Source organism: Acanthisitta chloris, unplaced genomic scaffold (assembly GCF_000695815.1).
Source record: "Acanthisitta chloris isolate BGI_N310 unplaced genomic scaffold, ASM69581v1 scaffold33268, whole genome shotgun sequence".
In the NCBI taxonomy this organism is placed as follows: domain Eukaryota; kingdom Metazoa; phylum Chordata; class Aves; order Passeriformes; family Acanthisittidae; genus Acanthisitta; species Acanthisitta chloris.
The window spans coordinates 16235-28754 of NW_008687102.1; the positions used below are offsets into that span (position 1 = coordinate 16235).

Below are 12520 nucleotides of genomic sequence, written 5' to 3' on the forward strand. Positions count from 1 at the left end.
GGGAGCCTTTGCCTGCCCCAACCCTGGCAGTGTTCACAGCCAGGTTGGATGAGCCTTGAGCAACCTGCTCTGCTGGGAGTTGTCCCTGCCCAGGGCAGGGGTTGGGGCTGGGTGATCTCTGAGCTCCATTCCAACCCCTTCATATAACATTCAGTGTTGTCCCTAGCTTTTTGCATGCTACAGGAAACCTGAGCACATGAAGCTCTTGGCATTAGCTGTGAACAGAAGAAAGGCAAGAAGAAAGAGACAAAGTGCCTCTTTCCATCTCCCAGCTCTCAGAGACTTTCTGCTGGGGGTGGGAGTGACTCAATGAGCACTGACTCCAACTCACACCCTGCTGACAACTCTTCCCAAGACAAGCACAAGCCCTAAAAGCTGGAGAGAAATTATGAGTACAAACCATAGCTGTGGCCACACAGAGAGCTGAGACCCACAGTAGTTATCCCTTTCCACACAAGGTGTTTGCCCAGCGTGGCTGAGCTGCCTGCACGAGGTCTGGCTGGATTGGCCCTGCTTGGCCTGCTAACCCCAGCCATGCCCCCATGCTCCCAAGGTATTTTGGGGCTGGATCTTGCCTGGGGCAGTGCAATGCCATGAATAACTTTGCTGCTAAAAGCAAGAGGGGATGGAAAAATGGAAGAGGCAGGGGGGGGTCGGGAAGAGCAGCACAAAAGAGAAAGGGGTTGTCAGGGGTGGGGGAGGGAACAGAAACTGGACAGAAAACAAAGGGAGGTAAGGGATGTTGGAGGAAAGCCAAGCCAGGCCAGGCAGTAGGCAAGAAGAATGTGGGATTGAGGCAACTACAGGGAATGGGTTTGTTATCTCTACAACAGGGTCAGGCAGGGTTAGATCCATGGCAGAGAACTCCTGAGGGCCACAGGTCACTCAGAGAGTGACTGATTTAATAGGGAAGAGCTGAATCCAAGATCTCCTTCTGGGATCATTTCAGCAGCACATAGTGTTGTCTTGGCCAATTTCTCCATCCTGCCCATACACAGAGGGCACACCTGGAGCAGTGTGTGCAGCTGGGAGCTGGAGAGGGGGTTTAGGTGGCTTTGGGGGGAAACACAGCACAACTGGTAAGCAGAATTCTGCACAGACACCTAGAATGTCTCTACACAAGCAGAGAACTCTCAGGTGCAAAGCAGTGACCTGTGAGAACACTCATCCCTCTCTATTTGTCACCTGGTGCTGCAGCAAATGTCTCAGAATCATAGAACAGAATCAGAATCATCAGGGTTGAAGGAGACCTCTAAGGTCATCCAGTCCAACAACTAACCTGTCACTGCTGCAACCCCTAAACCAGATCCTCCAGACACCTCTTGGACATGTCCAGGGATGGTTACTCCACCACCTCCCTGAGCAAGGAGGCTTCTGGCTCAGCACATGCTGGGCCAAGGATCCATCATCCAATACCCATTCCCAGCTGCCTGTAGGGATGTAGGAAAGCAGTTGGCAGCAGGTAGAGCAAAGGTGACCAAATCTAGGTGCTGTGCTGTACATTCAGTTGATAGTATCCCTGTAGGTACAAATTGCTTTACCAACAGATATTGATGTCATTGATATCTGACAGATCTGAGGCATCACCACCTACAGACCTGATGTTCTACTAACAAAGACAGAAAGGAGAAGAATCTCCAAAGTGCTCTGGAAAACATCCATGGCACTGCCATGGGCAGGGACACCTTCCTCTAGCCCGGGTTGCTCCAAGTCGCATCCAACCTGGACTATTTGTGTCCAGGCCCCCACACCTCCTCTGCCAGGGGAGATCTGTGACTTCAGAGTGCTCACTGGAGGTCTCTGCTCCTGGGAGAGTCCTTGCAGGGCTGGCCTGGAGCCACCACAGTGTTCTTGCCCCAAACCCAGTGCATGTCCCACAAAGCAGGAGCTGCCTGGCCCCACTGGTCCAGCTTTGCTCCATCAAGGGCAGGGATTTTCAGCCTGGCTGCACAAATGAGCAGGATCCCTCTTGCCTCCTGTGCCAGGAACTCTTTCCCATGACATTTTAATCCCACTGGGACAGTAGCAAGCAGCACGAGGACGTCTCATTGCTCCCACCCAGTGTATGCACAACCTTCCACTCAATGCCTGGGGAAAACAAATCCTTCACATCACCATCAGTCCAGGAACAGGTGAGCTCAGGAAAACCACCTGTCTGCCAAGGACTTGGTTGGTGCTGTGTATGCTCAGGCTCTGTGCTGCCTGGCACTGCCAGGGAAGCATGGGACAATGTGAGGGTGGTGAGACACTGGCACAGGTTGCCCAGGGAGGCTGTGGCTGCCCCAACCCTGGCAGTGTTCACAGCCAGGTTGGCTAAAGCCTTGAGCAACCTGCTCTGGTGGGAGGTGTCCCTGCCCAGGGCAGGGGTTGGGGCTGGATGGTCTCTAAGCTCCATTCCAACCCCTTAACATACTATGATACATCTCACCATGTTCTGCCACCCATTTCCCCATCGATGCTCCTTTCCTTCTAGGACTGATCCCTCTCACAGCAAGATCTGAGGTTTCCATTTAGGTCCTGGCCCTGACCCTGGAGCAGCTGCCAGGCCAAAGCAGCCTGTAAGATTGTGCTTAAGGTGACACAGTGGGACAGATTCAGCCTCAGCACACAAGCAAAGCCACTTCTCCTCAGCCTCTCTGAGAGCTGATTTCTTGTCCCTGTGCTGTGCTCTGAGCATCCAGAGGAACCACTTCAGCTTCACAAGGCAGGAGAGCCAAGTTGGGTAGGGACCCTGGCACCATCTGTCCCCAAAACCCCAGTCAGCACCCTTCATCCTCCCAGGAGGTTGGGCAGGCAGTGCTGCCTCACTGGGGCAGGGTTAACTGGGGACAGCTGGGGGTGCAAAACAAGCCCCAGGAAAGGCATCATCTCCCCAAAAAGCCATGTGATGCCCATCAGTGAAGAAGGTGGGGAGGCTGATACATGTGATCTGTGTGGCTCTCCTTGAGCCTCCAGGGATGGTGGTGATCTCAGTAGTGCTGGTTTGGAGAGAGAGGTGGCTCCAGGCTGAGCCAAGCCCTGAGCCATGCTGGTGCCTGTGACAGACACTCCTAGCACTCAGCCAGTGCTAGGTCTGCTGCTCCTTGCTTCATCCACAGAAACCTGTCCACAGATATTTCCTTACTTTGGCTTTCCTGGGAAGCAGATTTTTCATGAACTGCACTATCCTGGGTGACAAACTGGACACACCTGAGAAGACAACAGGGCAAAGTAGAGTAGAGCCAGAAGAGTAAGTTAGGGCAGAGGGCTGGGAGAGGACCCATGAGGGTCTTGAATTACTGATCATCCCCAGTGCACTGGGGCACTTCACCCAGCAGAACACAATGACTCTGAGTGGTGTTTCTGACATCCTTTCACTCAGGACATGCCAAGGAGTTGTACAGCTCTGTGTGGGCACTTAGGGCTAGAATTGAAACTCTGTGCTCAATTGAACTGGTGGCAGGAAAAGAGGGACGGGGTAACAAGATCCAGCCAGAAAGCAAACCACAGTGTGAAGTGGCTCTGTTGTGGCCCTGGGTTGGCAGCTCTGGGTGATGTGATGCCATTGGCTATGGAAGTGCTGAGCTCAGGCACAGCTGTTAGCCACACTCAGCCTGGCCTGGGCATGGGACACAGCCTGTGGCTTCCTGAGGACAACCACTCTCATCTCTCCAGGGAGAGCCTGAGGAGCATGGAGCACCTTGCAGTCATATCTTTGAGGCTAAGCAACTTTAGCACCAGCCCCATCAGCCCAGTTGCCAAGTTCCACAGGTCATCACACCCAAACAGCTGACACAGAGACCTCAACCAAATCACAGAGCAACCAGGGACATGAGCATGATTTGTTTTCTGCTGCAGAAAATATGTACCGATATGTTCTGGATGAGCTTTGGCTCATTAATGTCACATCTCAACAAACATGCCTGAGCTGAGCCCACCTGGTTGAGGCCTTAGGATTGGGTGGGCAGAAATGGACATTTCTAGTTATCCTCTGGAAAGGAAAAAGAAGAACTAGAGGAGTGATGACAATGTGCCCATGGAGGAATGGAGTTATGCAAAGGTGTTTCCTAGGGATGTTGCTTGAAAGGCAGAAATGTCCATCCTTAGAAACAACTGCTATTTATTGAGTGAGAAGACCAGCAGAGCAGACACTAGTGCAACATTGGCAACACAAAGATACACATCATAACCAAAAGCATCATATTAAAATTATTAAGACAAGGTACAAGTAGGACTCTTACGCAACTTAAACCCCAGAGCACCATTTGTTTTCTAGAGGAGATACAAGACATATAAATAACACCCATACTTCTTGTCACACAAGTTGTACATCCTGAGGTAGACAAATGTTTGGTTCCCTTAAGGCACAGTCTTTACTTTTCAAGTTACATATTCTGTGTGGCAAATCGGCTTCCCAGTGTGCCACAATGTGCCTGAGGGGTAGCAGTGATACTGCACAAGTGAGGGTTGTTACTCTGCTCGTCAGTGTTTCTTGGATTCCATGGCCCTATGTATTCATCTGATAGAGCCCCAGTGTCCCCAGCACTGCCCTGCCCTGCCAGCACAGCTCAGCACTGCAGGGATCCCTGGAGAAGCCTCCTGGAATTACTGGTGTCTCATCATTTTATGAGGAAGCCTCCAGACATGATTTCTTTCTAGGCAGGTTCAGGTCTTCACTTGGGAATGGTGAGGTCCATCCACACCTCAACTTTATACACTCAGTAAAACTTTACATAGAACCCCAGACTGGTTTGGGTTGGAAGGACCTTAAACTCATCCAGTTCCACTCCTGCCATGGGCAGGGACACCTTCCAGCAGCCCACGTGGCTCCAAGCCCCATCCAGCCTGGCCTGGAACACTCCCAGGGATGGAGCAGCCACAGCTTCTCTGGGCAACATGTGCCAGAGCCTCAGCACCCTCACAGGAAGGAATTCCTGCCCAATATCCCATCTAACCTGCCCTCTGGCAGTGGGAAGCCATTCCCTGTGTCCTGGCGTGGCCCTTGTAAAAAGTGATGGATGGATGGATGGATGGATGGATGGATGATAGACTTCTATTTCCCCCTGCAAAAAGCTTACTGGATTCATGACTACCAAGCCCAACACCACAATACTCAGGAGAGGCAATAAAAGCTGGACTAGGAAGCACACACAGGGCCAGGCCCAGGGCCAGGGACTAACCCGTGTGTGCGGCACCCGTGACACGGGCTGGGAGGACCCAGCCAGCATCCTGCATTAGAGCTCTGGCTGCTCTCAGGTTATTGGCTCTTAGGTACAGAGGAAAGGATTCAATCAAATCAAAGCTTCAGCAAACATCTGCAGCTCAGATCTTTGCCACTGACACTGATGTTAAGGCACATTTGCACTTGGGAAAGGATATTTTACAGCCAGGCCATAAGCTTTCACCTTTACTGTCAAAAGGATTTCCATGTAGAGACTTCAGTGTGATCTCCTTCTGCCTCCAGTAACTGACACACACAGCCAAACCCACTGGATGTGCAGCACATCATGAGGTGTGCAGAGGAATTGAAAAGTTCTCCCAGCTGGATGTGAGAGCCCAGATGGTTGCCCAGGTCTCCACATCTCCAGGAGGTGGCAGAAGAGCTTTGCTCAAGATGATGTTTGGTCTTCGTCCTTGAAGGAAAGACAACTCCAGCCTGAGAATACCAAGTGCCAACAGACTTCGGTTTGGCTTCCTGGTCACACAAAGACTACCAGTGCCGTTAGCTGTAATAAACCATATTTCTGAACATCAACCCAATTTACCTCGTTTGGGTGACCAAACCGCACTGGACAACAAGGAAGAATAAACCAAACCCACAAGGTATCTGCCTCAAGCAAACTTTTCACTCCCTTATCCACAGCATCATTTCTAAGCGCTTTAGTGCTGAAGGATGCCAAAGGATTGACATCAATGTTGCCTCAAATTCAACATATGCTCAAGTCTTCTCCCCAGTGCTCACATGGGGCATTTGCCATTCTTTGTTTCCCATCAGTGTTCTGTGTTTGCTTCCCAGACTGAGGCTGTGCTGTCTGGCAGGAGGGACAGAAAGCTCTGCAGCTGGGACAGGAGGGTTGAACTAGGCTCTGAGCTAACCCGGCAAAGCAAAGCTGGAGGACATCAGATGTCCTTGTTCAGACCTGGCTGAGCAGCTAACAACCCAAATGCCAAACCTCCATGTTCCACTGAGCCCAAATCCACCCCAACGGGACCACAGAGTGAACCATCTCTTCCTCAGATCTTCTCCATATCCTCCTTCCTCAGGCAGCTCTGAGCCATGTATGGCAAGGAGCTTCAGGCTCCAAATCCCCTCTGGTGCATGAAGAACCTACTCAATGTTCCCCTGAAATATGTCTTTGTCCAGTTCTTGTTCAGCAATTCCTGTTGAGCTGCTGAAGTTCAGCTTGGATAAGAGCAAGAGGACAGAATGATGTCTCCTCCACTTGCTTCCCAAAGAATGGATCCAACTGTGCTTCCCCTTTCCTTCCACTGAGTCCCAGTTTAAATGGGAATGGTCCATGTGACCTCCAAATGACCCTCCTGTGGTGGGATATTCCCTTCCTTTCTGATGCTGGACAAGCCTAGAGGTCAGTGGGGCAGAGAGTTTGGGATCAATAATGTAGAGCAGAGTGAGTTCCTTGTGCACTTCACCTATGAAGCCATTTTTAGCTTGTTTGGAAACTTTTTCATTGAGAGCTCAACACTGAGACCCGTGGGAAGATTTCAGCTTCACAAGGATTAAAACAACATGTAAATAATGGTCAGCTCAATAGTAAGTTCTTGGGTATTTAGAAGGTAAAATAATAAGGCTAATTAAGCCTATTTGCAGTTATTATGTCTGTCATAAACACTTTAATTCAGATCAAGACAACTTGAGCCAGAAAAGGGATAAAAAGGACTAAGCCCATTACAAGAGCTGTAGCTGGTGAAAGGGAAGGTCTTAGTGGCCTCTGAACAGGCAGTTAATGGCTCAATCTGCTCTGAGCAGCTCTGTCCCAGCCTTTGGAGGAGCTGAAACCAAACAGAGTTGTAAAAATCCAAATGGGCAAGAAGTCAAGATAAAAGAATGAGTATACACTCATCACTGAGAGGGAACTGCTCAAAGCACGTGGCAATGAGTGGCTGAGCTCCTGACTCCAGAGGATCCATACTGCAGAGCTGGAGCACACAGACAGACCTCACCACCTCCTAGGAGAACCCATGGGAAGCACCACTCCCAATTCAGCCTGTGGATTAGCTCATCCAGACAACGTAAAGTCAACTGGAAAACCATGGCTCAAAGTCGGGGGCTCAGGCCTCTGTAAGGACTCTGCTCCTTCCCCCAGGTCACAGCTCATGGCTGTGCCTGGACAAATCCAACTGCTCAGAGCAGGAATTGCCACTCATGACCTCAGTTCCTGTGGGTCCTGAGTCCTTTTCAGACATTTCACCTGTCATTAGCCCAGGGCAGGACTGTGGATGTGACACAGCTCAGGCACCAGGCACAGAGTGGTGCATATAAGCTAAAAAGGTGATTGATTGATTGATTGATTGATTGATGAAGAAGGATGCATAACTGACACCATCCTCCTGGATCCACCCCCGCAAAACACCCCCTGGGAGGCAGTGTGTGCAGAGGGGTGAATTCACAGCCCCAGCTGAGTTCCTGTGGCGCATCCACTGTCACAGAGGCAATTCCAGGTGTATGGCAAAGTCAAAACATGGTTAAAATGCACTTGAAGCCAAATGTCCAAAGCACAGCCCTGGGAGCTGATGGACATGAGCTCCATAAGGTTGCAAACTGGCATTGCTGAGGCACAATTCTTGCAGCAAAATGAGACTATTCAACAGTGTGTGTTTGAGTTCACAGCAGGAAGGACTCAACCAGCTCCCACAGAACAGCACTGGAAATTCCTCACTGCCAGAGTCCTTTGGCCTTGGTGCAGGAGCAGAACTGTCCCTGCTGCACAGGGTCCAGGCTCTGGAGAGCTGCGTCCTTGGTCCCTTAATTGTCTTCTCTCCAGGAACGAGGGCACAACCCTCGGTACCTCAACGGCACCACCCCAACACATCTACACCAGTGCACCTGAGGGATGGAGGATGAAGATACTCCCCCAGAACAGAGCACAAGTGTTAGCTCAAGAGAATCTTCGTGACTGCTACAGAGTTCCTGCTGTCCCCACATCCCCCCACTCCCTGTCCTCCTCCCTCACCTGATCCCTGACAAAACCTCTGGTGTTCCCCCCTCATGCAGAGGCTCTGCCCAGCCTGGAGGACCTCAGCACTGAGGTTAGAGGAGCACTGCACATGTTTGGTGCTTGCCTTTGCCCTCACTCCCAGCAGAGAGTCATCTCTGTCTCCCAGCTGCTTCCTTGGCCTTGTCTTGCCCCTCCAGCACTGTCTCTACTGCTTGCAGCTGTAGACCACCTCCTCCTGCATGCACTGCTGGCACTCCACATAGCAGCACCACTGCACCTGGCAGTGGCAGGAGAAGGTGACCAGGCGGCTCTGGGTGTTGTAGCCTCGGCCACAGCACATGCTGTCACAGTTGCCCTCCCGAGAGCAGGTCCTGCCTGCAGTGCCCAGGGAGTACTTGCTGGGCCGACAGAAGCTCGGGGAGTCCTCCACATAGACCAGGTCGGTGGAGCGAGGGGCAGGAGGGTGCTTGGGGGAGTGGCTGTGCCTCTGAGGCCCAGCGAGCTCCGAGTGCCCCACGGCGTCATTGCTGGTGCTGAAGACCTTGACGGCATCGTCATAGCGAAGCTTCAGCAGGCGCCCGACCTCGTGGAACGGAGAGAGCTGCTTCCAGCACGTCCTCACGGCGCACGAGCCGGACACACCGTGGCACTTGCAGGTGGTTTGGAGGCCATTTTTCACTGCCTGGTGAGGAAGGACACAGAATAATAGGTATAAATTGAAAGAGGGGAAGTTAGATCAGATGGTAGGAAGAAGTTTCCCTGTGAGGGTGGTGAGACACTGGCACAGGTTGCCCAGGGAGGCTGTGGCTGCCCCAGCCCTGGCAGTGTTCACAGCCAGGTTGGCTGAAGCCTTGAACAACCTGCTCTGCTGGGAGGTGTCCCTGCCCAGGGCAGGGGGTTGGGGTTGGATGATCTCTGAGCTCCATTCCAACCCCTTCACACACTATGAAACTATGAATAACAATGGTTGACATTATCTGCCAGGACCTGAGCCTAGTTCTGGTTAGAGGCAACACCCCAGACTGCAGACAGCCTGCAAGTACCACGATTTTATTGGTATTGTTTCTGTTCTATGGAGGAAAAAATAACAGTAACTTAAAAAACAAAGCCAAGGAATGGCTACAGAGTCGACTGGTAGAACTGGTAGCTGAGTAGTAGACTTATATTAGGGAAAAAATGTTCCCCTATTAGTGTGTTCAGGCACTGCAATACTGCCCAGGGAGGTTGTGGAGTCACCATCCCTGGAGGTGTTTCAGAGGTGTCTGGATCTGGCACTGGAGGATCTGGTTTAGGGGTTACAGCAGTGACAGGTTAAGGGTTGGACTGGATGATCTTAGAGGTCTCTTCCAACCTGGATGATTCCATGGTGAGCCAGAGAGTGGAAAGCCTGAGTGAGGACAAGCAGCTGAACACCAAACAAGTCCTTACTAAGCCTATTTGGCACAGTAGGAGTCAACCGTAAAACTGAGGACCTCCGACATGGTGAATTCCTTTTGTTCTATTCAAATGAAGACAATGCTCTAATTGCTCTAATTGATCAATCAATTGGGCTCAGTAAATGGGAGACCATAGATCAGCAGCCTCTAACATACAGGCTATTGCTACAGGTTCATGGTTGGACTTGATGATCTCAGAGGTCTCCTCCAACTTTGATGATTCTGATTCTAGACAGATCAAAGTGCTCAATCTAATGGTCTCCCTGACCCAAATTGTGACATGATTTGTTCCATGGCAAGTCACCACCAGACTCAGAACTGATCTCAAGTGTCGATCCTAAATCTACTTCACACACCAGCTCAGAAGCTCAAAGTGTTCTCAGAGCTCCCTATGCCTGTGGCATAACCCATGGAGTCACTCAGCACTGAGTTTCACAGCTGTAACTGCTGCTCGTTGCTGTCACTCAGTCCCTGGTACCACCAGAGGATACAGAATGCTCCTCTAGCACTGAATGTGCAGCTTCTCACACCAGAACTCAGGAGACTTTCCAGGAGTTCTCAGTGCCGTAAGGTCCATGACACTTGGGTAACCAGGTCTGGCTGTGAGCAGGAGCAGTGAACACTCCTCTCACAAACAGCCTCAGCTGAGGATAACTTAGAAGTCTTCCACTGAGTCCTAAGCTCATTCTAAGCCTCCTAGCGCAGCTCCGCACCTTGATGCCAACGTTGGTGTTGTGGATGTCCACCTTGGCCCTCAGGTCTTTGCCAATCCTCTTCTGCCCCAGGAATTTCTTCAGGAACTTGGTGCTGTACTTGAGGTTGTCCCCACAGACACCCCACTGCCAGGCCTTGCGATTCTCCAGCCCCGGGGAGTCGTCGCAGGTGCAGCGCTCCATGCGCCCGGCGCTGCACGCCCTGGCCAGGGAGTGTGTCAGAGCTGCAGAGGACACTGCGTAGAGGAAGGCAGTTTCCTTAAAACCTGCAGGGGAGAAGGAGTAGGAGATGGTAGGAACAGGCAAGGCAAAATAAGGGGTTCAACCACCTTGCTGGAGGTCACAGTCAGTAGAGTCCTGACTGTGTGTGGACTGAACTCAAGCACATTAATTAGACATACTGTGCTGGTTTGGGCTGGGGTAGATTAACTTTCTTCCCAGTTCTGGGGCTGTGCTTTGGGTTTGTGCTGAACACAGGGCTGATAACTGCACACCACAATGCAATTCTGCAGCTGGGATTATTCTTCAGCCACAGTGCCAAGGTGTCCCCAGGCAGACACCCCCAGCCCATGGGAGCAGCTCAGGAAGAAGGCAGGCTCCAAATCTGAGAGTGGAAGCACATAGAGAGCACCATGCCATGCTCACCAGTGTCCCAACCAAGCCTTGATGTCTTTGGCAAAGGCCACAGTGTAGCCTGTGCAGTCCTCCTGCTGGAACTTGCTTTCCAGATTCAGGTGCTCTGGTGCACCAGAATTGCCTCTTCTGGAGTCTAAAGCAGCCAAGAACCCTTTTCCCAAACTTTTGGAGAAGCTATACACAATTAAGCCACTCCTGGGTGCTCAGCAGTGCTGGAGCATCCAGTGTGTCAGAGGAGCTTCCTAGATGTGTATTCCCTGTCCTGCTTGGAGAAGTCATAGAATCATAGCTGTTAAGGACACTCACCCATTTTCCAGCAGTGCCTAATCCACCCAAAGAAGGAGCTAAGAAGGATAACAGATACTTGAGATTCTAAAGCTGAAAAATCCTTCCAGAGACCAACAAATGCTACCAGATTCCCAATATCCTGTGTGACACACTGGTCCCAGAAGTGAGCAGAGCATTTCAGAAAGCCTTTCCCACACCATAGAAAGCCAGTGGTGCCTGTCAGCTCCACAGCCCCTGCTAAATCTGACTTGTGGAACACCACACTGCTCCTGCTATTTCTGAGCAGGGATGGTTTGGTTGTTCCTGTGGCATTCCACATAATGCTGCCCACAGCTCGGCCCACTGCAAACCAGAGCCATTGCTTGTGGTCAGGCCACTGCAGACAGCTGGAACTGCAGAGTGTGAGCAGACTTCCAAACCCCCTCCTCCTCCTGCACCCTTCCACCTCCTTCTGAGGCAGAGCTTCAACATCACCAGCTGCCAAGTGCTTGTCTGAAAAGTCCAAGATGCTTCTTTCTACTTTGTCCTGAGGACTGATCACCATTTAACTGTTAATTCACAAATCACATGAGTGAAGTTAAAACCACATGGTCCTTCAGCCCTTGTGGGATTAACAATGTGCAGCAGAGCAGCTGCTGACTGGATTTGCAGTAAGACACAGCTGGGCAGAAATCAGCTCCAAGGAGCACCATTTGAGAAGGTCTGAGTAGAGGTTTCTTCATGTGTCACAGAACCACAGGATAGTCAGAACTGAAGGATCACCAGTCCAACTCCTGCACAGATACCCTACAACCCACCCTGTGCCTGAGAGCATTGGCCAAACACTCCTGGAGCTCTGTCAGCCTTGGAGCTGTGCCTAAACACCTCTGGGGGAAGAACCTTGTCCTGCTATCCAATCTAACCCTCCCCTGACACAACTTCACGCCATTCTCTGAGTACTGTCACCGGTTGCCAGACAGCAAAATCAATGTCCTGGTCTCTATCCTCCCACTATGCCAACAGAGCTCTGGTCATCACAGCCAGTGGAGCCCAGAGCCTGGTCTGCTCTGGGGATGAGTCACTCTCCTGACCCCGACTGACTGCGCTGCTAGTGACTAAGTGGACCTGAAACACTGGGAGCAAGGGGAATGTCAGACTGCAGATGCCTTTGGTTGCAAACATCCAGCAAAGAGATGAGTTTCAAGATGCTGCAGCAAGTCAGATTCCTCTGGTAGGACCTTGCCCGTGTCCAAGCGTCCCCTGAGCTCTCTGGAAGGATTTCTTAGCTCAGCAGCCTGTAAGTACCGAAGGC

At 51.4% G+C, this 12520-nt stretch overlaps 1 protein-coding gene across 1 annotated transcript in view; it reads right to left on the reverse strand.

The window, feature by feature from the left end:
* Positions 1 to 8361: 8361 nt before the first annotated feature.
* Positions 8362 to 12520, reverse strand: part of WNT9B (wingless-type MMTV integration site family, member 9B) — a gene marked incomplete at its 5' end in the record, with an annotated part of 4438 nt that continues 279 nt past the window's right edge. The window contains 2 exons of the mRNA XM_009080469.1: positions 8362 to 8838; positions 10306 to 10580. Coding sequence (XP_009078717.1) covers positions 8362 to 8838; positions 10306 to 10580 — 752 coding nt within the window. The remainder of the gene's footprint in view (positions 8839 to 10305; positions 10581 to 12520) is intronic.